Here is a 23,479-nt window from a genome sequence, read left to right as displayed (position 1 = left end):
GTGCGATTCCCCGTAACGGTATCCTGCTGCTGAAAGGTGCAGCAGCCTTGGCCAAGCCATGACTTGGCCTGGGTGACAAGCCAAGTCTTCGGTTTCTTTCATAATTCATGACCTGAGGGGGCGGCTCTGACTGGCACGGTCAGGTTGTTCAAGCCTTTGGGAGTGAGGTAGGCAAAAGCACGACCACCGGTTCTGGTTCTATGAAGGGGGCGAGGGATGAGCACAAGTAGGAGTCGGGCTGTGCGGAGGTACCTGGTTGGCTTGTGGAAGTTGCGGTTGTTGAGGTAGGTGGGGCCAGTGTTGTGCCGGGATGTGAATGTGTGCATAAGGAGTTTGACTAGTCTGTGCTTGTGGATCGGGAGCCAGTTGAGGTGTGATGTGATGTTATTGTGGGGATGTAGGAGGTCTTAATTTTACCACCACAACATCCACTCGCCTTGTTTTTAACCGCTAACAGAGGCCCAGTCATTAAAATGTAGGTACCCTCGGGTACTGGGACCACTGTATAGCATTTTAACTTCACTTTCCACACCACCACACTGCACTCTCAGTAATATACCTGCTCCGCTGTAATCGGGCGTCGAAGCACACCCTGGACACACTCAATGTCACTGGGTGGGCCCGATGATGAAGCATGCCACCAAACAGGTTGGTGGGTGAGGGCTTCATGACCAAACCTAATGGGTTTCTGCTGACAATACAGTTCGGAGTCCTATAACACGGTCACATATAGTTAGTCCTTGTTGATTACATATTGTGGGGTGGGAGCCAGGTTACGAGTGAGCCTGGCCTCTGAGTTCTGCATGGTCCAGAGACAACTGGCCAGTTGAGCGCTGTTCCCGGTCGCATCGTTCGTATTGATTGTAGTATGGTGAAAGGATTGTCTCATTCATAATTTTCATTAACTTTATCACCGGGGTCTAAATGACTTTATTAGATTGAGGATGAAAACGGCCTCCTGATTTTGACTCTTGTTGTGTGTAATGCACTTGAAATTTATTTCCAATTTGCAACGTGCGCAAGCCTGGAGACTTGACTTTGATGAGAAAAAGAGAAGAAAATAAATATTTTGTTGTGCGTTTTGTCATACAAAAGCTTTCATGTTTTATAAACTTTGTGAAGCCAACCGCATATTTCTGAGATTCTTAATTACCCATCTATGAACTTGAAGATTGGGGAATTTTTTTTCTTCAAAATTTGTCTTTTTAGTAAAAAGTGATTCTTTGTTTTCGTTGTTTTTAGGCGAGGCAAGAAGCAAGTTAAAGTGGGCAGATGGGAAGATCATTAAGAATGAAGTCGACTTGCAGGTAGGAGCAAAAGTAAAAAATCTCTGCCTATCAAGTGTGCACTGGAGCAGGCGGGGACTCTGCACCTCCAACATTTGTGTTGATTTCAGTGAACCAGCCTCATTGTAGCACGCCTCTTACGGGCACTGTGGTCTCTGATATCCCGAACTGAAGCTACAGTGCATCCCTCTCCCCATACGTGGAGTGGAGGTATACAGTGTCGCACAGGGATAGACTCTCACACAGTTTGGCTTCTACAACCCATCCCCAGGGTCCTGCTAAGCTGCGCCACTGCTCAGTTAGCAGATCTTAACCCTGATTGCTGCATCAGTGCGTGGCACGCTTCCATCTAGCTAACTTGCCTGATTGCTGCATCAGTACGTGGCACGCTTCCATCTAGCTCACCTGCCTGAGTGCTTCCTCACTATATTGCACGCTTCCATCTAGCTCACCTGTCTGTTTGCTGCATCAGTATGTGGCACACTTCCATTTAGCTCACCTGCCTGATTGCTACATCAGTATGTGGCATGCTTCCATCTAGCTCACCTGCTTCCATCTAGCTCACCTGCCTGATTGCAGCTTCAGCGTGTGGCACACTTCCATCTAGCTCGCTTTCCCGATTTCTACATCAGTATGTGGCACTCTTCCATCTAGCTCACTTGCTTCCATCTAGCTCGCCTGCCTCATTGCTGCATCAGTATGTGGCATGCTTCTATCTAGCTCATTTGCCCAATTGTTGCATCAGTACGTGGCATGCTTCCATCTAGCTCACTTGCCCGATTGCTGCATCAGTACGTGGCATGCTTCCATCTAGCTCGCCTGCCTGATTGTTGCATCAGTACGTGGCACGCTTCCATCTAGCTCACCTGCCTGATTGCTACATCAGTATGTGGCATGCTTCCATCTAGCTCACCTGCTTCCATCTAGCTCACCTGCCTGATTGCTGCTTCAGTGTGTGGCACACTTCCATCTAGCTCGCTTTCCCGATTTCTACATCCGTATGTGGCACTCTTCCATCTAGCTCACTTGCTTCCATCTAGCTCGCCTGCCTCATTGCTGCATCAGTATGTGGCATGCTTCTATCTAGCTCATTTGCCCAATTGTTGCATCAGTACGTGGCATGCTTCCATCTAGCTCACTTGCCCGATTGCTGCATCAGTACGTGGCATGCTTCCATCTAGCTCGCCTGCCTGATTGTTGCATCAGTACGTGGCACACTTCCATCTAGCTCACCTGCCCGATTGCTACATCAGTACGTGGCACACTTCCATCTAGCTCACCTGCCTGATTGCTACATCAGTATGTGGCATGCTTCCATCTAGCTCACCTGCCTGATTGCTGCTTCAGTACATGGCACGCTTCCATCCAGCTCACCTGCCTGATTGCTGCTTCAGTGTGTGGCACACTTCCATCTAGCTCACCTGCCTGATTGCTGCATCAGTACGTGGCACGCTTCCATCTAGCTCACCTGCCTGATTGCTACATCAGTATGTGGCATGCTTCCATCTAGCTCACCTGCTTCCATCTAGCTCACCTGCCTGATTGCTGCTTCAGTGTGTGGCACACTTCCATCTAGCTCGCTTTCCCGATTTCTACATCAGTATGTGGCACTCTTCCATCTAGCTCACTTGCTTCCATCTAGCTCGCCTGCCTCATTGCTGCATCAGTATGTGGCATGCTTCTATCTAGCTCATTTGCCCAATTGTTGCATCAGTACGTGGCATGCTTCCATCTAGCTCACTTGCCCGATTGCTGCATCAGTACGTGGCATGCTTCCATCTAGCTCGCCTGCCTGATTGTTGCATCAGTACGTGGCACACTTCCATCTAGCTCACTTGCTTCTATCTAGCTCATTTGCCCAATTGTTGCATCAGTACGTGGCATGCTTCCATCTAGCTCACTTGCCCGATTGCTGCATCAGTACGTGGCATGCTTCCATCTAGCTCGCCTGCCTGATTGTTGCATCAGTACGTGGCACACTTCCATCTAGCTCACCTGCCCGATTGCTACATCAGTACGTGGCACACTTCCATCTAGCTCACCTGCCTGATTGCTACATCAGTATGTGGCATGCTTCCATCTAGCTCACCTGCCTGATTGCTGCTTCAGTACGTGGCACGCTTCCATCCAGCTCACCTGCCTGATTGCTGCTTCGGTGTGTGGCACACTTCCATCTAGCTCACCTGCCTGATTGCTACATCAGTATGTGGCATGCTTCCATCTAGCTCACCTGCCTGATTGCTGCTTCAGTACATGGCACGCTTCCATCCAGCTCACCTGCCTGATTGCTGCTTCAGTGTGTGGCACACTTCCATCTAGCTCGCTTTCCCGATTTCAACATCAGTATGTGGCACTCTTCCATCTAGCTCACTTGCTTCCATCTAGCTCGCCTGCCTCATTGCTGCATCAGTATGTGGCATGCTTCTATCTAGCTCATTTGCCCAATTGATGCATCAGTACGTGGCATGCTTCCATCTAGCTCACTTGCCCGATTGCTGCATCAGTACGTGGCATGCTTCCATCTAGCTCGCCTGCCTGATTGTTGCATCAGTACGTGGCACACTTCCATCTAGCTCACTTGCTTCTATCTAGCTCATTTGCCCAATTGTTGCATCAGTACGTGGCATGCTTCCATCTAGCTCACTTGCCCGATTGCTGCATCAGTACGTGGCATGCTTCCATCTAGCTCGCCTGCCTGATTGTTGCATCAGTACGTGGCACACTTCCATCTAGCTCACCTGCCCGATTGCTACATCAGTACGTGGCACACTTCCATCTAGCTCACCTGCCTGATTGCTACATCAGTATGTGGCATGCTTCCATCTAGCTCACCTGCCTGATTGCTGCTTCAGTACATGGCACGCTTCCATCCAGCTCACCTGCCTGATTGCTGCTTCAGTGTGTGGCACACTTCCATCTAGCTCACCTGCCTGATTGCTATATCAGTATGTGGCATGCTTCCATCTAGCTCACCTGCCTGATTGCTGCTTCAGTACATGGCACGCTTCCATCCAGCTCACCTGCCTGATTGCTGCTTCAGTGTGTGGCACACTTCCATCTAGCTCGCTTTCCCGATTTCTACATCAGTATGTGGCACTCTTCCATCTAGCTCACTTGCTTCCATCTAGCTCGCCTGCCTCATTGCTGCATCAGTATGTGGCATGCTTCTATCTAGCTCATTTGCCCAATTGATGCATCAGTACGTGGCATGCTTCCATCTAGCTCACTTGCCCGATTGCTGCATCAGTACGTGGCATGCTTCCATCTAGCTCGCCTGCCTGATTGTTGCATCAGTACGTGGCACACTTCCATCTAGCTCACTTGCTTCTATCTAGCTCATTTGCCCAATTGTTGCATCAGTACGTGGCATGCTTCCATCTAGCTCACTTGCCCGATTGCTGCATCAGTACGTGGCATGCTTCCATCTAGCTCGCCTGCCTGATTGTTGCATCAGTACGTGGCACACTTCCATCTAGCTCACCTGCCCGATTGCTACATCAGTACGTGGCACACTTCCATCTAGCTCACCTGCCTGATTGCTACATCAGTATGTGGCATGCTTCCATCTAGCTCACCTGCCTGATTGCTACATCAGTATGTGGCATGCTTCCATCTAGCTCACCTGCCTGATTGCTGCTTCAGTACATGGCACGCTTCCATCCAGCTCACCTGCCTGATTGCTGCTTCAGTGTGTGGCACACTTCCATCTAGCTCACCTGCCTGATTGCTACATCAGTATGTGGCATGCTTCCATCTAGCTCACCTGCCTGATTGCTGCTTCAGTACATGGCACGCTTCCATCCAGCTCACCTGCCTGATTGCTGCTTCAGTGTGTGGCACGCTTCCAATCTAGCTCGCTTGCCCGATTTCTACATCAGTATGTGGCACTCTTCCATCTAGCTCACTTGCTTCCATCTAGCTCGCCTGCCTCATTATTTGCCATGATAGCTGAATTCGTTCATCTTTTTTGTTCAAGTTGGTGAGAGCTTCGTTAAGTGTTTGTTCAGTGTCGCTCCAAATAAAGAACAGGTCATCGATGTACCTTACGTACATTATGGTGTTGTTTTGGAAGATAGGGTCTGCATAGATGTGTTGTGTTTCAAAATTTTCCATGAAAATATTGGCATACGTGGGCGCTGCACAGTTTCCCATCGCCATTCCGGACAACTGTAAAAACCAATGATTCTCGTTCTTGAAACACAACACATCTATGCAGACCCTATCTTCCAAAACAACACCATAATGTACGTAAGGTACATCGATGACCTGTTCTTTATTTGGAGCGACACTGAACAACACCATAATGTACGTAAGGTACATCGATGACCTGTTCTTTATTTGGAGCGACACTGAACAAACACTTAACGAAGCTCTCACCAACTTGAACAAAAAAGATGAACGAATTCAGCTATCATGGCAAATAAATGCCCGTACCATTTCATTCTTAGATGTGAATGTTACTATTACACCTGATGGCATCAGCACTGACCTATTCAGGAAACCTACTGATCGCAACAATACTCTTCACTTTTCCAGCTTCCATCAAGGAGCGCTGAAAAAACACATGCCCTACTCACAAATGTTACGCGTCAAACGCATAGTATCCAATGAAAACACAGCGGAACTACGGATACAAGAAACATACGATCGCTTCTCGGAGCGAGGGTACCCAGCAACCATCTTGACCGAGGCACAATCCAGAGTGAACAAAATCGCCAGAGATACTGCTCTTACCAAACAGTCCAAAAAAAACGATCAACGCATTGTGTTGGTGTCCAAATTTTCAACATCCAGCACCACCTACAAAAAAATCATTCTCAAGCACTGGTCCATTTTACAAGTGGATCCAGATTTTCGTGATATGTTCAAGCAACCTCCTTTGTTTGCTTATTCAAGAAACAAAAACATACAGGAAATCCTATCCAATCCCACTTCGAAGCCTAAGACATACAAAGGTACCTTACCGTGTCTGAACTGCAGTCACTGCAATTCCATCATAAAAGGAAACCTCATCAGACATCCCATGAAGGGCAATCCGATCAGACTACATGTCAATGCCACATGTGACACCTCACACCTCATATACGCATTAAAATGTCCGTGCGGTAAGTTATACGTCGGTAAAACCGAACGTAAAATGAAAATACGATTAAATGAGCACAAATCAAACATCAGGCTCAAACTTGAGAAATCCAACGTGGCATCCCATTTTGCTGAAGCCAAACATTCCATTGCACAACTTCGATTCATCATCCTTGAAACCATCTCTAAAAAAGAAGGAACTGACACACGAAAACTTTTGCTCCAAAGAGAATTACAATGGATTTACCGTCTACAGTCGCTCAAACCGAACGGTCTTAACGACCGGACCGAACTGAGTTATCTTTAATTGTACATACCTTCCTTCTATTGCATAGATTTTTGATTTATTGTATTGTTTGATTCGATTTGAATCTGTCATGCATTGCACTTTGCTGCGCATTCACCCTTCCAATATGGCCCCCACATTAGCTTTCACTTCCCAACCCATGTTCCCTTTAGTCCTTCCTTTAACGCTTGCACGCGCCCTTTCTTAAACTCCCCTACGCGCGACACTCATCCTATGCAACCAGCCCGTAAGCTTAACAGCAACGCTCGAGGTTTTCCACCCGCGATACGAAGTAAGTTACATCCTTTTACCCCGCGATGTAGGGACCAAGCGCACCTTCCCTTCACCTTTCCTCGAACTCGTCATGCGCTGACGCAACCCGCCACACATCCCTCACTCTCCCAGAGGTTTTACCATCTGCACTATTGATCGGCACTTCCCTAAACTTAACGCACAACTCACTCCATACCCCGTACTCACAGCTCTCTCGTCTTCCCCACAGCGCTCCTTGACAAAGGGCCACCGGCCCGAAATGCATTGGAGATGTTCATTTCACCTTATCGCCATGTACTGAATTCGAAAAAGATATGATGTGAATATCTATGGAGAAAATTGTATTGAAACTATCAACTATTAAAATCAAGCAACAACAGAAATTGAACTTTCTTTGAATCACAGTGTTGAACTCTAAACGTAGTGCCTCCATTGAGGATGTAGCTGCATTACGATGCCTACACTACTTTTCAGTATCTAGCACGCGTTTAGACGGAAACGCGACCCTAGAGCGCACACGAAACTGAAACAATCTTATAACAGACTCAGTAAAATCAATCTACACCCGCTGTGCCCCTCCTAACTTCTACTTTCAGTAATCACTTTCCGCCATTCGGTGGGAGCACGCATCACAAAATGCAATTTGATGAAATCAGCAAGAGTACCCAAGCCAGAGCTCACACCCTGGCATATGATGAAGAAGAACGGAACAGAATATATTCGCTAATTGAGGAAGACGTTAATCCTGCTTCAACCTCACGCAACAAAGAACAATGCATCAAACAATTACTCTACCTCTCTAAAAGACATATTAACCAAAAGCTCCATGCGAGCACACTACTTAAATATCATCGCGCTCTCAGAATCCCACGCGGCCTGAGGATTTCTCTAAGACCATCCTTATGCAAAAATTCTAAAACATTTAAAGATAAATGGGACGCGATCCTCAACAAATGCAGTCTCGACCTGATTCTCCTAATTGTCGAAGAACTTTCAGGCATATTAAAAGAACTAGAACAAGAAATAAACGAGGTCAACGACGAACTCAAGAACATGCTTTCCCCGGATGAACTTACTCGAACCTTGGAGGACACCGTAAACATTCTTGATAAACATCGTAAAGAAATTAACGAACGCAAACTAAGAAAATTTCGAAGGGATACCCTCGATTATAAACTTGACGAGGTATACTCGTGGGCAGACGTTTATGCACAACGCAGACGCAATCGACCACCAAATACCCAAACAGATACCTCATCCTCGGAGAGCGATTTTTCAGCTAGACCTCCCCGCAGACAAACCGCCACCCCATCGGGTGACGATCAAACAAGCACATCTACAACCACATCTTCTGCGGTCTCTTTTTTAGAATCAGACCCAAGACAAAGCGAAGACTCAGGAGGAGCAAGACTAAAGGAAAAAGAAACCACCGTCCCGAACACGAGAAGTACATCTGCCAAGAAGGACAACAAAGGCAAAAAGAACGTCTCGTAATCAATATCTCCAACGCCGTTATACCCAAACATCAAATTGACCTGCTGGAAAAGGGCACATCATTTGTCCCAGTCACATCTACCAATTTGCTGGAACTTGAAGTTAGTACATTTAAACTCACAAGAAAACTCAGATTACGCCACTTCTTCGATAACATCATGCCACCATCTCAAGGCTCTAAATCTGATGAACTGCGTGGACTACGACCCACCAGCACCTTCCAAGCACCATGCAGTCACAAAAGTATTGACTTATTCGAAGACCTAGTGCGCAATGACCTTTCTAAGATCAATTTCAACAAACAACCTAAATACTCTAACCTTACAACCAAAGACCGTGACACATTGAAATCTTTAGCCAACAATGCACAAATCAAATGCATTAAAGCGGACAAGGGCGGCGCCCTGGTGATAATGGACTCTGCCATGTACCAACAACGACTCACAGAACATATTCATGATGAAACCATTTACATGCAGCTTGATGCCAACCCCACAGAAGAGTTTTCTAATGCTCTCCAAGAAATAATAATCAGAGCACATCGCAATGGCATCATTGAGGAACGCACCAAGAACTTTCTTCTAACTACGTTTCCTAGGAGTCCAACCATCCAACTTAGTCCCAAGATCCACAAAGATCTTCACAACCCACCATGCCGACCCATCGTGTCCACTCGAGGGTCACTACATGAACCCACTGGGAAATTTATAGACAGGTACCTCCAGCCCATTGTTTTAAAATCTGTCAGCTACATCAGAGACACGACTGATTTCTTAACAAAACTGTCTAAAATTCTAATCAACAGAGAGAAACCGTACATCTTATGCACAGCGGATGTTAGCGCATTGTATACCTCAATACCACACAAAGGCGGCATCGAAGCTATAGAAGCGGCACTTCTCAACAGCAACTTGGAACCCAGCATGCAAACCTTCATAATGGAGTTGATGGGGTTCACCCTCTATCACAGTTATTTCAAGAACGAGAATCATTGGTTTTTACAGTTGTCCGGAATGGCGATGGGAAACTGTGCAGCGCCCACGTATGCCAATATTTTCATGGAAAATTTTGAAACACAACACATCTATGCAGACCCTATCTTCCAAAACAACACCATAATGTACGTAAGGTACATTGATGACCTGTTCTTTATTTGGAGCGACACTGAACAAACACTTAACGAAGCTCTCACCAACTTGAACAAAAAAGATGAACGAATTCAGCTATCATGGCAAATAAATGCCCGTACCATTTCATTCTTAGATGTGAATGTTACTATTACACCTGATGGCATCAGCACTGACCTATTCAGGAAACCTACTGATCGCAACAATACTCTTCACTTTTCCAGCTTCCATCAAGGAGCGCTGAAAAAACACATGCCCTACTCACAAATGTTACGCGTCAAACGCATAGTATCCAATGAAAACACAGCGGAACTACGGATACAAGAAACATACGATCGCTTCTCGGAGCGAGGGTACCCAGCAACCATCTTGACCGAGGCACAATCCAGAGTGAACAAAATCGCCAGAGATACTGCTCTTACCAAACAGTCCAAAAAAAACGATCAACGCATTGTGTTGGTGTCCAAATTTTCAACATCCAGCACCACCTACAAAAAAATCATTCTCAAGCACTGGTCCATTTTACAAGTGGATCCAGATTTTCGTGATATGTTCAAGCAACCTCCTTTGTTTGCTTATTCAAGAAACAAAAACATACAGGAAATCCTATCCAATCCCACTTCGAAGCCTAAGACATACAAAGGTACCTTACCGTGTCTGAACTGCAGTCACTGCAATTCCATCATAAAAGGAAACCTCATCAGACATCCCATGAAGGGCAATCCGATCAGACTACATGTCAATGCCACATGTGACACCTCACACCTCATATACGCATTAAAATGTCCGTGCGGTAAGTTATACGTCAGTAAAACCGAACGTAAAATGAAAATACGATTAAATGAGCACAAATCAAACATCAGGCTCAAACTTGAGAAATCCAACGTGGCATCCCATTTTGCTGAAGCCAAACATTCCATTGCACAACTTCGATTCATCATCCTTGAAACCATCTCTAAAAAAGAAGGAACTGACACACGAAAACCTTTGCTCCAAAGAGAATTACAATGGATTTACCGTCTACAGTCGCTCAAACCGAACGGTCTTAACGACCGGACCGAACTGAGTTGTTATCTTTAATTGTACATACCTTCTATTGCATAGATTTTTGATTTATTGTATTGTTTGATTCGATTTGAATCTGTCATGCATTGCACTTTGCTGCGCATTCACCCTTCCAATATGGCCCCCACATTAGCTTTCACTTCCCAACCCATGTTCCCTTTAGTCCTTCCTTTAACGCTTGCACGCGCCCTTTCTTAAACTCCCCTACGCGCGACACTCATCCTATGCAACCAGCCCGTAAGCTTAACAGCAACGCTCGAGGTTTTCCACCCGCGATACGAAGTAAGTTACATCCTTTTACCCCGCCATGTAGGGACCAAGCGCACCTTCCCTTCACCTTTCCTCGAACTCGTCATGCGCTGACGCAACCCGCCACACATCCCTCACTCTCCCAGAGGTTTTACCATCTGCACTATTGATCGGCACTTCCCTAAACTTAACGCACAACTCACTCCATAACCCGTACTCACAGCTCTCTCGTCTTCCCCACAGCGCTCCTTGACAAAGGGCCACCGGCCCGAAATGCATTGGAGATGTTCATTTCACCTTATCGCCATGTACTGAATTCGAAAAAGATATGATGTGAATATCTATGGAGAAAATTGTATTGAAACTATCAACTATTAAAATCAAGCAACAACAGAAATTGAACTTTCTTTGAATCACAGTGTTGAACTCTAAACGTGGTGCCTCCATTGGGGATGTAGCTGCATTACGATGCCTACACTACTTTTCAGTATCTAGCACGCGTTTAGACGGAAACGCGACCCTAGAGCGCACACGAAACTGAAACAATCTTATAACAGACTCAGTAAAATCAATCTACACCCGCTGTGCCCCTCCTAACTTCTACTTTCATGCTTCCATCTAGCTCACTTGCCCGATTGCTGCATCAGTACGTGGCATGCTTCCATCTAGCTCGCCTGCCTGATTGTTGCATCAGTACGTGGCACACTTCCATCTAGCTCACCTGCCCGATTGCTACATCAGTACGTGGCACACTTCCATCTAGCTCACCTGCCTGATTGCTACATCAGTATGTGGCATGCTTCCATCTAGCTCACCTGCCTGATTGCTGCTTCAGTACATGGCACGCTTCCATCCAGCTCACCTGCCTGATTGCTGCTTCAGTACATGGCACGCTTCCATCCAGCTCACCTGCCTGATTGCTGCTTCAGTGTGTGGCACACTTCCATCTAGCTCACCTGCCTGATTGCTACATCAGTATGTGGCATGCTTCCATCTAGCTCACCTGCCTGATTGCTGCTTCAGTACATGGCACGCTTCCATCCAGCTCACCTGCCTGATTGCTGCTTCAGTGTGTGGCACGCTTCCATCTAGCTCGCTTTCCCGATTTCTACATCAGTATGTGGCACTCTTCCATCTAGCTCACTTGCTTCCATCTAGATCGCCTGCCTGATTGCTGCATCATTATGTGGCATGCTTCTATCTAGCTCATTTGCCCAATTGTTGCATCAGTATGTGGCATGCTTCCATCTAGCTCACTTGCCCGATTGCTGCATCAGTATGTGGCACGCTTCCACCTAGTTCACCTACCTGATTGCTGCTTCAGTACATGGCACGCTTCCATCTAGCTCATCTGCCTGATAGCTGCTTCAGTGTGTGGCACGCTTCCAATCTAGCTCGCTTGCCCGATTTCTACATCAGTATGTGGCACTCTTCCATCTAGCTCACCTGCTTCCATCTAGCTCGCCTGTCTGATTGCTGCATCAGTATGTGGCATGCTTCCATCTAGCTCACTTGCCCGATTGCTGCATCAGTATGTTGCATGCAGGGCTGGCTTTAGCGCTGGTGGCGCCCCGTGTGACAATGTTTGTTGGCGCCCCCATGACCACCTCCACCACGGATTCTCACTAGCACCCCTTAACAGTGACCAAGGCCAGATGTTAGACACTTTTTAGCGTGCGCAAACTGGTCTTAGACCCGTTTGTGCACGCTAAAAAGCATGGACCCGTGTACAAACAATATTTTGCGACTCACAAAATACTATTTTGCGACTCGCTATTAGGAAGGGGCGTTCCCTTCCGAATAGAGACCGCAAAGCTATGTACCAATGTTTTGCAACCACAATTGCGGCCGCAAAACACTCACAAATCACCACCTACTTCAAGTAGGTGGTAATGCATTTGCAAATGCGAAGGGATCCACAGGGGACCACTTCCCCGTTGCAAATGTAGGCAATATTATTTTTTAAGGGCTGGATTTAAAAAAAAAAAAAAAAGGCTTTATTTAAAAGCAGTCCCAGACATGGTGGTCAGGCCACCATCCCGGGGAGGGCCTGTCGCTCCCAATGGGCTCGCAAATTGCGAGAGGCTCATTAATATTCACGAGTCTCGCAATTTGCGACCCAGTGGGGAATCGCAGACAGTGTTAAACACATTGTTGAACATGCCAAATAGCTCCTTGCAAATTGCGAGGCGCAAATGCGAAGCAATTTGCGAGGCGCTATTTGGCAGACGCACATCTTGCCTAAAGTCTCCATAACCACTCAGTTGCATTCAATTCGATATATTGCGCCACACATACCATTGTAGGTTGTCAAAGCACTTAGCATCACACACACATTACACAGAGACAATCAATCATACGTGTGTAAATCAGTGTATAGCAAATGTTACATAAGCCAAAGGAATAAAGGTATAGTAGTCTCATGTCATCCATACTGGCAGGCAGTATAGTTTATGCGTGCTTGGTGTGGAGAAGCACAAACTAAGAGTCGAAAAAGAAACCGCACACTTGGGAGTTTTCTTTAATAATAAGAATCGATTTCTAGCCAAATTAACCCTTTATGCAACATTAATCAATATTCTAATGTATACTTTGAAGTGTGTATGCAGTTCTATGATGAAAGTTAATAGCTCACTATTGTATATTAGGACTTTAAGTTCTAAATTGCAAGTAACAAAAGGATGTCTCTTTTAAAAGCAGTAACCTGTTGCTCTGTTTACATTACATACACTCTCTACTTGTCACACGTTCTTTGCAGCAGGTATATTAACCCTCTGCACTAACTTCACATAAGTCAAAACCTCAACTATAGAAAATGCTGATCTCTCTCCAGGAAGAACATTAATCACAGGAGTTATCTTGACATTTTTATGAGGCCTGGTAATTACCGTAGGAAAGGAACGCTGCAGCATGTACTTCAAAATCATAATAAACTTGCAAACACACCCCCAATAAGCCAGCCCCCGATGCGGTGACACTGGTCGCACCACCCTAGAGCGGCCCTGGTGGCATGCTTCCATCTAGCTCACCTGCTTCCATCGAGCTCACCTGCTTCCATCGAGCTCACCTGCCTGATTGCTTCCTCTGTATATTGCATGCTTCCATCTAGCTCACCTGTCTGTTTGCTGCATCAGTATGTGGCACGCTTTCATTTAGCTCACTTGCCTGATTGCTGCCTATGTGGCACACTTCCATCTAGCTCACCTGCTTCCATCTAGTGCACCTGCCTGATTGCTTCCTCTGTATATTGCACGCTTCCATCTAGCTCACCTGTCTGTTTGCTGCATCAGTATGTGGCACGCTTCCATTTAGCTCACTTGCCTGATTGCTGCCTCAGTATGTGGCACACTTCCATCTAGCTCACCTGCTTCCATCTAGTGCACCTGCCTGATTGCTTCCTCAGTATATTGCACGCTTCAATCTAGCTCACCTGTCTGTTTGCTGCATCAGTATGTGGCACGCTTCCATCTAGCTCACCTGCCTGATTGCTTCCTCAGTATATTGCACACTTCCATTTAGCTCACTTGCCTGATTGCTGCCTCAGTATGTGGGACACTTCCATCTAGCTCACCTGCCTGATTGCTTCCTCACTATATTGCACGCTTCCATCTAGCTCACCTGTCTGTTTGCTGCATCAGTATGTGGCACACTTCCATTTAGCTCACTTGCCTGATTGCTGCCTCAGTATGTGGCACACTTCCATCTAGCTCACCTGCTTCCATCTAGCTCACCTGCCTGATTGCTGCCTCAGTATGTGGCACACTTCCATCTAGCTCATCTGCTTCCATCTAGTGCACCTGCCTGATTGCTTCCTCCGTATATTGCACGCTTCCATCTAGCTCACCTGCCTGATTGGTGCATCAGTATATGGCATGCTTCCATCCAGCTCACCTGCCAGATTGCTGCCTCGGTATATGGCACACATCTATCTAGCTCGCCTGCCCGATTGCTGCTTCATATGTGGCACACGCTTCCAACTAGCTCACCTGCCTTCCATCTAGCTCACCTGCCTGATTGCTGCCTCGGTATATGGCACGCTTCCTTCTAGCTCATCTGCTTCCATCTAGCTCACCTGCCCGATTGCTGCATCAGTATGTGGCACACTTCCATCTAGTGCACCTGCCTGATTGCTACCTCAGTATATTGCACGCTTCCATCTAGGTCACCTGTCTGTTTGCTGCATCATTATGTGGCACGCTTCCATTTAGCTCACTTGCCTGATTAATGCATCAGTATGTGGCACACTTCCATCTAGCTCACCTGCTTCCATCTAGTGCACCTGCCTGATTGCTTCCTCAGTATATTGCACGCTTCCATCTAGTGCACCTGTCTGCTTGCTGCATCAGTATGTGGCACGCTTCCATCTAGCTCACCTGCCTGATTGCTTCCTCAGTATGTGGGACACTTCCATCTAGCTCACCTGCCTGAGTGCTTCCTCACTATATTGCACGCTTCCATCTAGCTCACCTGCCTGATTGCTGCCTCAGTATGTGGCACACTTCCATCTAGCTCATCTGCTTCCATCTAGTGCACCTGCCTGATTGCTTCCTCCGTATATTGCACGCTTCCATCTAGCTCACCTGCCTGTTTGCTGCATCAGTATGTGGCACGCTTCCATTTGGCACACTTGCCTGATTGCTGCCTCAGTATGTGGCACACTGCCATCTAGCTCACCTGCCTGATTGGTGCATCAGTATATGGCACGCTTCCATCCAGCTCACCTGCCAGATTGCTGCCTCGGTATATGGCACGCATCTATCTATCTAGCTCGCCTGCCCGATTGCTGCTTCATATGTGGCACACGCTTCCAACTAGCTCACCTGCCTTCCATCTAGCTCACCTGCCTGATTGCTGCCTCGGTATATGGCACGCTTCCTTCTAGCTCATCTGCTTCCATCTAGTGCACCTGCCTGATTGCTTCCTCCGTATATTGCACGCTTCCATCTAGCTCACCTGCCTGATTGCTGCCTCGGTATATGGCACGCTTCCTTCTAGCTCACCTGCTTCCATCTAGCTCACCTGCCCGATTGCTGCATCAGTATGTGGCACACTTCCATCTAGTGCACCTGCCTGATTGCTACCTCAGTATATTGCACGCTTCCATCTAGGTCACCTGTCTGTTTGCTGCATCAGTATGTGGCACGCTTCCATTTAGCTCACTTGCCTGATTGCTGCATCAGTATATGGCACGCTTCCATTTAGCTCACCTGCCCGATTGCTGCTTCAGTATGTGGCACGCTTCCATCTAGCTCACTTGCCTGATTGCTGCATCAGTATATGGCACGCTTCCATTTAGCTCACCTGCCCGATTGCTGCTTCAGTATGTGGCACGCTTCCATTTAGCTCACTTGCCTGATTGCTGCATCAGTATATGGCACACTTCCATCTAGCTCACCTGCTTGATTGCTGCCTCGGTATATGGAATGCTTCCTTCTAGCTCACCTGCTTCCATCTAGCTCACCTGCCAGATTACTGCATCAGTATGTGGCATGCTTCCATCTAGCTCACCTGCCTGATTGCTGCCTCGGTATATGGCACGCTTCCTTCTAGCTCACCTGCTTCCATCTAGCTCACCTTCCAGATTGCAGCATCAGTATGTGGCACGCTTCCATCTAGCTCACTGCTCGATTGCTGCATCAGTATGTGGCACGCTTCCATCTAGATCACCTGCCTGATTGCTGCATCAGTATATGGCACGCTTCCATCTAGCTCACCTGTCTGATTGCTGGGTTAGAATTCCTGCATATGTGTTCAAATGACAGCGACAATTTGTGAGGCCTTTTCTTGAGGTCCTGTGTCAGTCTGACGTTAATAGGCCTTGCGGGTGTCCTAGTGCTGCAGTACTGCTGCACCCCAGCTGAAAAGGCCAGGTACTCCCACTTTAGCGCTTAACGTTCTCTGCGTTGCGAGGTTCAGCAGGTGAAGGGGCTTAGATCACAAACAGTGGAACGCGGTACTCTGCAGTCAATAAATGGAATGTGCAATCATTGCTTTTACTTTCAGAAAAGTGAAATGACTTTGATAGCAGGTCACTAAGTGATGCACTTAAACCTTTGATGTGTAGAAAAATCCAGAGGTGCCTCACGTATTCGGGGCCAGAGCACTGCAATCAAACTTGTTCTAGGTGCTAGAAAACCAGAAAACATTGAACCCTCTGGGCCAGCATCATCCTATAAGGGATGTTCAAGGTGGCTCTTGGAAGGGTTCATATGAGAATTCAATCCAGTGAGGCATGCGTTCACAGCTGCCAGACAAAAGTACAATTAAAAAATTTTTAACTGAAGAATCTATCTCTGAGTCAGTAGCTGAGTTTGAAGGTAGGGAATTTGAAGACTTTAAACAAATCTCACTGGCTCAAACACAGCTCCACAGCAAAGCGGGTTCCTACCCATACAGACCTTTTCATCTGGTGCTTCCAGGGATCCTTGCTGTGCGATTTGTGGGAGGGTGAAGGAGGGACAGGCCCAGTGCCCGGTTCTCCCGGTCAGGGGAGCCCAAAGTGCTCTGGCTCACTGGACTTTGTATTGGGAACGGGGGTGGCAAATGGGCAGGTGCCCACTAGATGCCCGTGTAAGTTGGTAAGGGTCTATAGTGGTCTCTTTCCAAATAACCATCAGTCACAGTAGATTTTTTCCATTGGTGAAAGAGCCCATGGGTCTGGGACACCCATGAGGGACAAGTGGCCCTCTGCTGTCTTGTCATTTGAAGGGGGTGTGATAGCTGCATCACCCGGCAATGTCTCTTGTACTAGAGGAGCTAGAAGGGCGATTCCAGCTGTTGTGGAATCTGGGCGTGTCTGTTCAGAGGGGAAGGAAACATTTTGGGCCATGAGTTGAAACCCACCTCTCTCCAGACCACTTGTTGAGAAGGTGGTGAATGCATGCTCAGTTAACACTTCTTGGTTGATAGTCTCTGGCGTATCTCCTCAGTCCGGGACAATGGGCCTGTTACAACCTCGTGGTTCATGGGCATTCCGTTCGTTTCCCCACTCGTCCATCCAGTCAGCTGCTGTGCCTTGGCTCCATTCCCTTTGCTTACCACTCTCTCCTATCGGACGAGGTCCTGTTCCTCATGCAGGAAGGCGAGTCTTCCTTCTTCCGCATGGCTAGAAGCAATGCCTCGGACTTTACCAAACATGAGTGGGGGATGGCGAGAGGGGATATGGCAACCACACAGCGGTTCCGTCCTGGTCCTTCGAAGGCCTTCACTCCTGGTGCACAGGACCTCCCGATGCAGGCTTGAAAAGCTGAAGTTGTTACTCCACTCCATTCAGGAAAGGCTGTAGCTGTTGAGGATTTCCGTGCGCCTCCAATCCTGGAGGACTCCCATTCCCCCTGCTGTGCTCCACCTTCCCGGGCTGCCTGCCTTTCTGTCCTCGTGATCAACAGCTTAGGCTCGCTGGCTCAGGTGAATGCGTGAGCCTCGGTATGAGCATCCTTCTGTCTGTGCTCTTCTCCGCTTTTGTGCTGCTCTGCGGCGTATCCCCACTCTGCAGAACTCTCTATAGGCGGAGTATAACTGCCTTTGTTTGGATTCATATCCAAGTGAATGGAGTAGGAAGGAACTATTATTTTTTGGGGGCTCATTTCCTGGACCTAGCCAGTTCAGCAGACCAGCCTGTGGCCAGTCAAGAGCAAAACCTGAAAAAGTAGTAGGGCCAAGACTTGCATCCCTGACCCAAAACAGATGGGTTACCTGCCCATGCCCTAATCCCCATGTCTTGCTCTGACGGAGAGAAGCCTCCCAGCAATGCCTCCCCGGTGACTGGTTGTCGTGGAGCTACGTCACACCTGAAGGTGAAAGGCAGTGCCCTGTGATTGGTTCCCCCTACGGAATCTGAGTGGTCCGTCCCGTGTCCGGTGCTACCCGTCACTTCAGACAGTCCTTTGCACCTGCTCAGAGGATGGTGATGATCAAATAGAGGGCCTTGCTTCTTTCCTTTAAGCAAGAACTATCCCCCAAGGACTAAGGAAAAGACTTAGCCGCTGCTTTGGTTGGTTGCATTGAGGATGTGGACGCCACATAGTCCACGCCCAGCACTATAGCGCCTTGCTGTGAGGGTGGAGCGCCTGCAGTCATTGCACAGCCTAACCAGCATCCTCCTGTGTGAGCTGTGCCCAAGCCCTGTGTGCTCCCATCCCCACCAACCCCCCCACCCACCAACCCTCTTGAGGGATCCAAGGAATGCCCATGAGCCCGTCACCCTGTGCTTGGGGACCCATGCGTCTCCGCCACCACTCCCTGCGTCTGAATGCTCTGAACTATGACTGTCACTTTTTCCAATGCTGCATCTCTCAGCCCCGAGACTTCAACCTCTGTGTGACTGCAGCCCTATCACTTCAGACCCTGTGCATGGACCTATGCATGGCTACGCCAAGTCCTACATCACAAAGATAGACTCTGGCATCGAACAGTACAACCAGCCGGAGTGTACTTTACAGGTTCTGCTCTTTTGGGCTTCTGGTAGACTTCTAAATCTCTAAAGGAGGGCTGCCCGGCCTTGTAACAAATGACAGGTAGGCTGCACTCCTCTGGGGTTGTTTGAGTTCTAGTCTGGAGGGAACCTGCCCTGGCAGTTCACACTGGTCTGATTTCCAAATGTCTGATCTGTCCAGAGTGCAGCCTGAGCGATCACATGTGGCTGGGATTCATTCAAGCATTCCTTCCATCGGTTTGTCACCGTCCCAATAAAACAGATTGGTACAAAAGTAACTAGACCTGCATTCAGAAGTATTGTCCGCCCCAAACGTATTTAAAGCTCCTAGCCGTGGTCTCATTTATGGGTCCCTTGCTCACCCGTGGTCTTAAACAGGCCTTTCAGGATTATTATTCACTGAACTGAAGTCCCAGCAGAGAGAAGCAAAGCTGGTCCCCACTGTTGTGATAACAGTGCTCGTCCTGCAGCTGGGGCCTGCCTCTTTAATTCTACATTCCAGACCCCACCCTTCAGAAAGCCGGCTCACAGTGGGGGCTGCTTTGGAATCCAGGAACAGTATAGAACTGTGGACGCTTTCTTCAGGGCTGATCCTACTTCCACATCTTAGTTCTTGGTAGCCCAACTAGATGTCCTACCCACCCAACTCGCCAATAACACGTTTTTGAGACCTCCAGTTTCTTGGATTGATCCCCGACCTCCACCCCCTGAGCTTAGAGTTGGGGCTCTTACAATTCCCAGTTGTCGCTCTGCCTTGCATCTTTTTTTTTTTTTTTTTTTAGAATTTCAGGAGGATTCTGCCTGGCGCCCACCCCAGCTCTTGACTTGATTTCATCACAGAAGTCCTCGCTAAAACATTACGCGTGGATGTATTGAAGCTTCCAGGTGAACGTGAACTAGTTTGCTAGGCTTGACTTACTCTGCCAAAGTATGGTAACTGAAGAGGAACAAAGGAAATTGGGGTAGGGACCCCTCACCTGAACAGAAAGTCACTGGCTTTGACTCGCTCTAAGGGCTCTGTGGAGTTGCATGTCGGCAAACAAAGGCTTTCCAATGGGCCATTGATAAACTATGGGCCAAGTGGGAAGTTGGCTTTGTAATTGTCTGATATAGTGACACATGGTGTGGCCTGTGTGATTACAAGCTTTCTCCTTTTCAGCAGGTATGAAGAGTTTTTTTTTTTCAGTACCTGGTCTGCCTGCTACATTGAAGCTTACTGCACAGTCACTGGATAGGCTTGGTAAACAAACCCACCTGTTACATAGGAGCCAGCTTGTGTTTGTTGTGACTCCAGGCGGTTTTCTGCCGCCCCTGGGGAGATGTTCTTTCCACTTGCTGTTCTGAAATCCCGCCTTCGGGCTCTAAGCACCTTTAAGTCCTCATTAACAAAATAACTGTCGCTGCAGCAATGGTTTTGTTCCCCGGAGACCGTGAGGTTACTATGGCTGTGAGTTCTTGGAAGTACCAGTTCGCCGCCCGCTCCTAGACACAGGACGGTGTGTTTCCTGCTGGCCCGGAGGGGGCCTGTCCTGCTGTTCTGGGTACGGGGCTGTTATCTTCCTGGTTACTGGAATCCCCACAGGGGGCCACCTGCGCCCCGGTGCGTGATCTTAGCCCTTCTAATGAAAAACTATAATTGGAGCTCACTGCAAAGGTGAAATTGTTGCGTGGAAGATTTAAAGGGGAAATCCAGTTTATTTTATTTTTTACCTAGCGCTCGTGTCTTCCTTTACACATCTACGGATCACAGGGCCGGTCCTTCATTTTTCAGCTTGATTTGATTGTACATTTGGATCAGTTTTACTCTCGGAGGGGTCATTATCCGCAGTTCTGATCAGAGTTATGAAGTTTGGGATTGGCAAGTGTATACTGAAGGGCTGGCCTTGGCCCTCTGAAGTTTGGGGAGGAAAGAAGGGATACTTGTCTCGGTTGCTTGTCTCACGAGTCTTTCCTTAATTGGCGGTGCAGGCAGTCACCTGTGGCCACCCATAACTTCAGCTAGAGCTTTCTTTATAATGTTGAATGTTCCCCCTTCTCCCAGGATACAAATTCCCGCGATCTCGAGTGAGACGCTGGAAAGGAAGGTTCTGGCCTAAAACACAAAATAAATAAATCTGCCTTGCGATTTGAGCCATGCGTCAGCAGTTTGCAATAAAATACAGACCGTGTGGGTTGAATTAGTTGTAGGAACAAAATACTATGTGTTTCTTCAGATTTCAAAAACCTTTCAGCCAACATCTTAACACAGTGATGGACTACTGATGGGTAACCCCGTGGCTGCTATCTTTATGTAAATGTACGTTATAAAAATGTGTACCGAGCATGCCCTTTCGATGTATCTATACATGATAGGCACAAATGTCCAGTAAAGTGCCCCTCAATACACTTGGGGGCTTGAGGAGTTTTGAGGATCTGCGTGAGCTAACTCCCCACCGAATTAATGTCACACAAGAAAAGAGCCACTGGTCCGGATTCGCAGGAGGTTAATAAACTGTTAGAATTTAGTCTATTGTGGATGACCAGGGGTTTCCCTTTTTAGGACGGTTCCCCTCACACACCAAAGGGGTCATGCTTCATCATAGGGGTGACTCCTCACGCGAAAGACCTAGTCTTTGTATGGGCTACAACCCCCTCTCTACGATGGAGGAGCTCAGGGATGTTTTTGTTGAGCCAGGCCGTGTACTAAACCCCTATGTGAGCTAGGTGTGTGTGTGTGTGTGTAAAAGAATGCGCAGTGCTGTGGTGTGAGAGTTAAAACTGGCTACAGGGTTAGCTATATTAACTTTATTCGGCTACCCAGTGTCAGGATTAAAAACAGTACAGAGCCGGTAACACAATTGCCCACATTTGAGACAAAATGTGTAAATCACTAGACCAACATGTTTCGGCCAGAGGGACCTAGATAGTGTCACGGCCTGCTTCAGGGTCAGTTCTATTCAGCTACTGCATAGATTTAGTGCAAAAACATTAAAAACATTTTAAAAAATACTGGAATAAATCAAGAGTGTTATACTGTTTAGCTATGTACTGCATACAACCATTTTGGGTTGTGCCCTGAAGGCAAGGATCCACGATTCTGTGGATTTGGTGCAAATACCATATGGCTAATAAGCCGGGACGGACGTTGTGAATTGCGTAACCCAAAATGGTTGTATGCAATACATACTGAACAGCTAAATACAGCTGGTTCAGTATAACACTCTTGATTTATTCACGTGTTTTTAATGTTTTTTCACGTATTTTCTCTAAATCTATGCAGTAGCTGAATAGGACTGACCCTGAAGAAGGCTGTGACACTATCTAGGTCCCTCTGGCCGAAACATGTTGGTCTAGTGATTTACACACTCTTCTACACACACACACCTAGCTCACATAGGGGTTTAGTACACTCCGCCTGACTCGACAAAAACATCTCTGAGCTCCTCCCTCGTAGAGAGGGGGTTGTAGCCCATGCAAAGACTAGGTCTTTCACATGAGGAGGCAATCCTATGATGAAGCATGACACCTTTTGGGGTGTGAGGGGAACCGTCCTGAAAAGGGAACCACCATTGTCTTCCATATTAGATTAAATTCTAACAGTTTATTAACCTCCTCCGAATCCGGAACCAGCGCTCTTTTCTTGTGTGACAAGTAAAGTGCCCCTCCCATGTTTGTTCTGTGCACTCTTAGAAGTGTCTGGCTCTTCGCCTGTGCCCAGTCTGGCTCTTCGCCTGTGCCCAGTCTGGCTCTTCGCCTGTGCCCAGTCTGGCTCTTCGCCTGTGCCCAGTCTGGCTCTTCGCCTGTGCCCTGTCTGGCTCTTCGCCTGTGCCCTGTCTGGCTCTTCGCCTGTGCCCTGTCTGGCTCTTCGCCTGTGCCCTGTCTGGCTCTTCGCCTGTGCCCTGTCTGGCTCTTCGCCTGTGCCCTGTCGGGCTCTTCGCCTGTGCCCTGTCTGGCTCTTCGCCTGTGCCCTGTCTGGCTCTTCGCCTGTGCCCTGTCTGGCTCTTCGCCTGTGCCCAGTCTGGCTCTTCGCCTGTGCCCAGTCTGGCTCTTCGCCTGTGCCCAGTCTGGCTCTTCGCCTGTGCCCAGTCTGGCTCTTCGCCTGTGCCCAGTCTGGCTCTTCGCCTGTGCCCAGTCTGGCTCTTCGCCTGTGCCCAGTCTGGCTCTTCGCCTGTGCCCAGTCTGGCTCTTCGCCTGTGCCCAGTCT

General features: G+C 47.9%; 1 protein-coding gene across 1 annotated transcript in view; it reads left to right on the top strand.

The window, feature by feature from the left end:
• Positions 1-23,479, top strand: part of QARS1 (glutaminyl-tRNA synthetase 1) — a 284,740-nt gene that overhangs the window by 50,352 nt on the left and 210,909 nt on the right. The window contains exon 5 of the mRNA XM_078661809.1: positions 1,243-1,307. Coding sequence (XP_078517935.1) covers positions 1,243-1,307 — 65 coding nt within the window. The remainder of the gene's footprint in view (positions 1-1,242; positions 1,308-23,479) is intronic.

The sequence above is a fragment of the Lissotriton helveticus genome, chromosome 9 (assembly GCF_964261635.1).
Source record: "Lissotriton helveticus chromosome 9, aLisHel1.1, whole genome shotgun sequence".
NCBI classification, from domain to species: Eukaryota; Metazoa; Chordata; class Amphibia; order Caudata; family Salamandridae; genus Lissotriton; species Lissotriton helveticus.
Note: the sequence above shows the minus strand (reverse complement) of the source record. Positions and strands in the feature narration are given on the sequence as shown.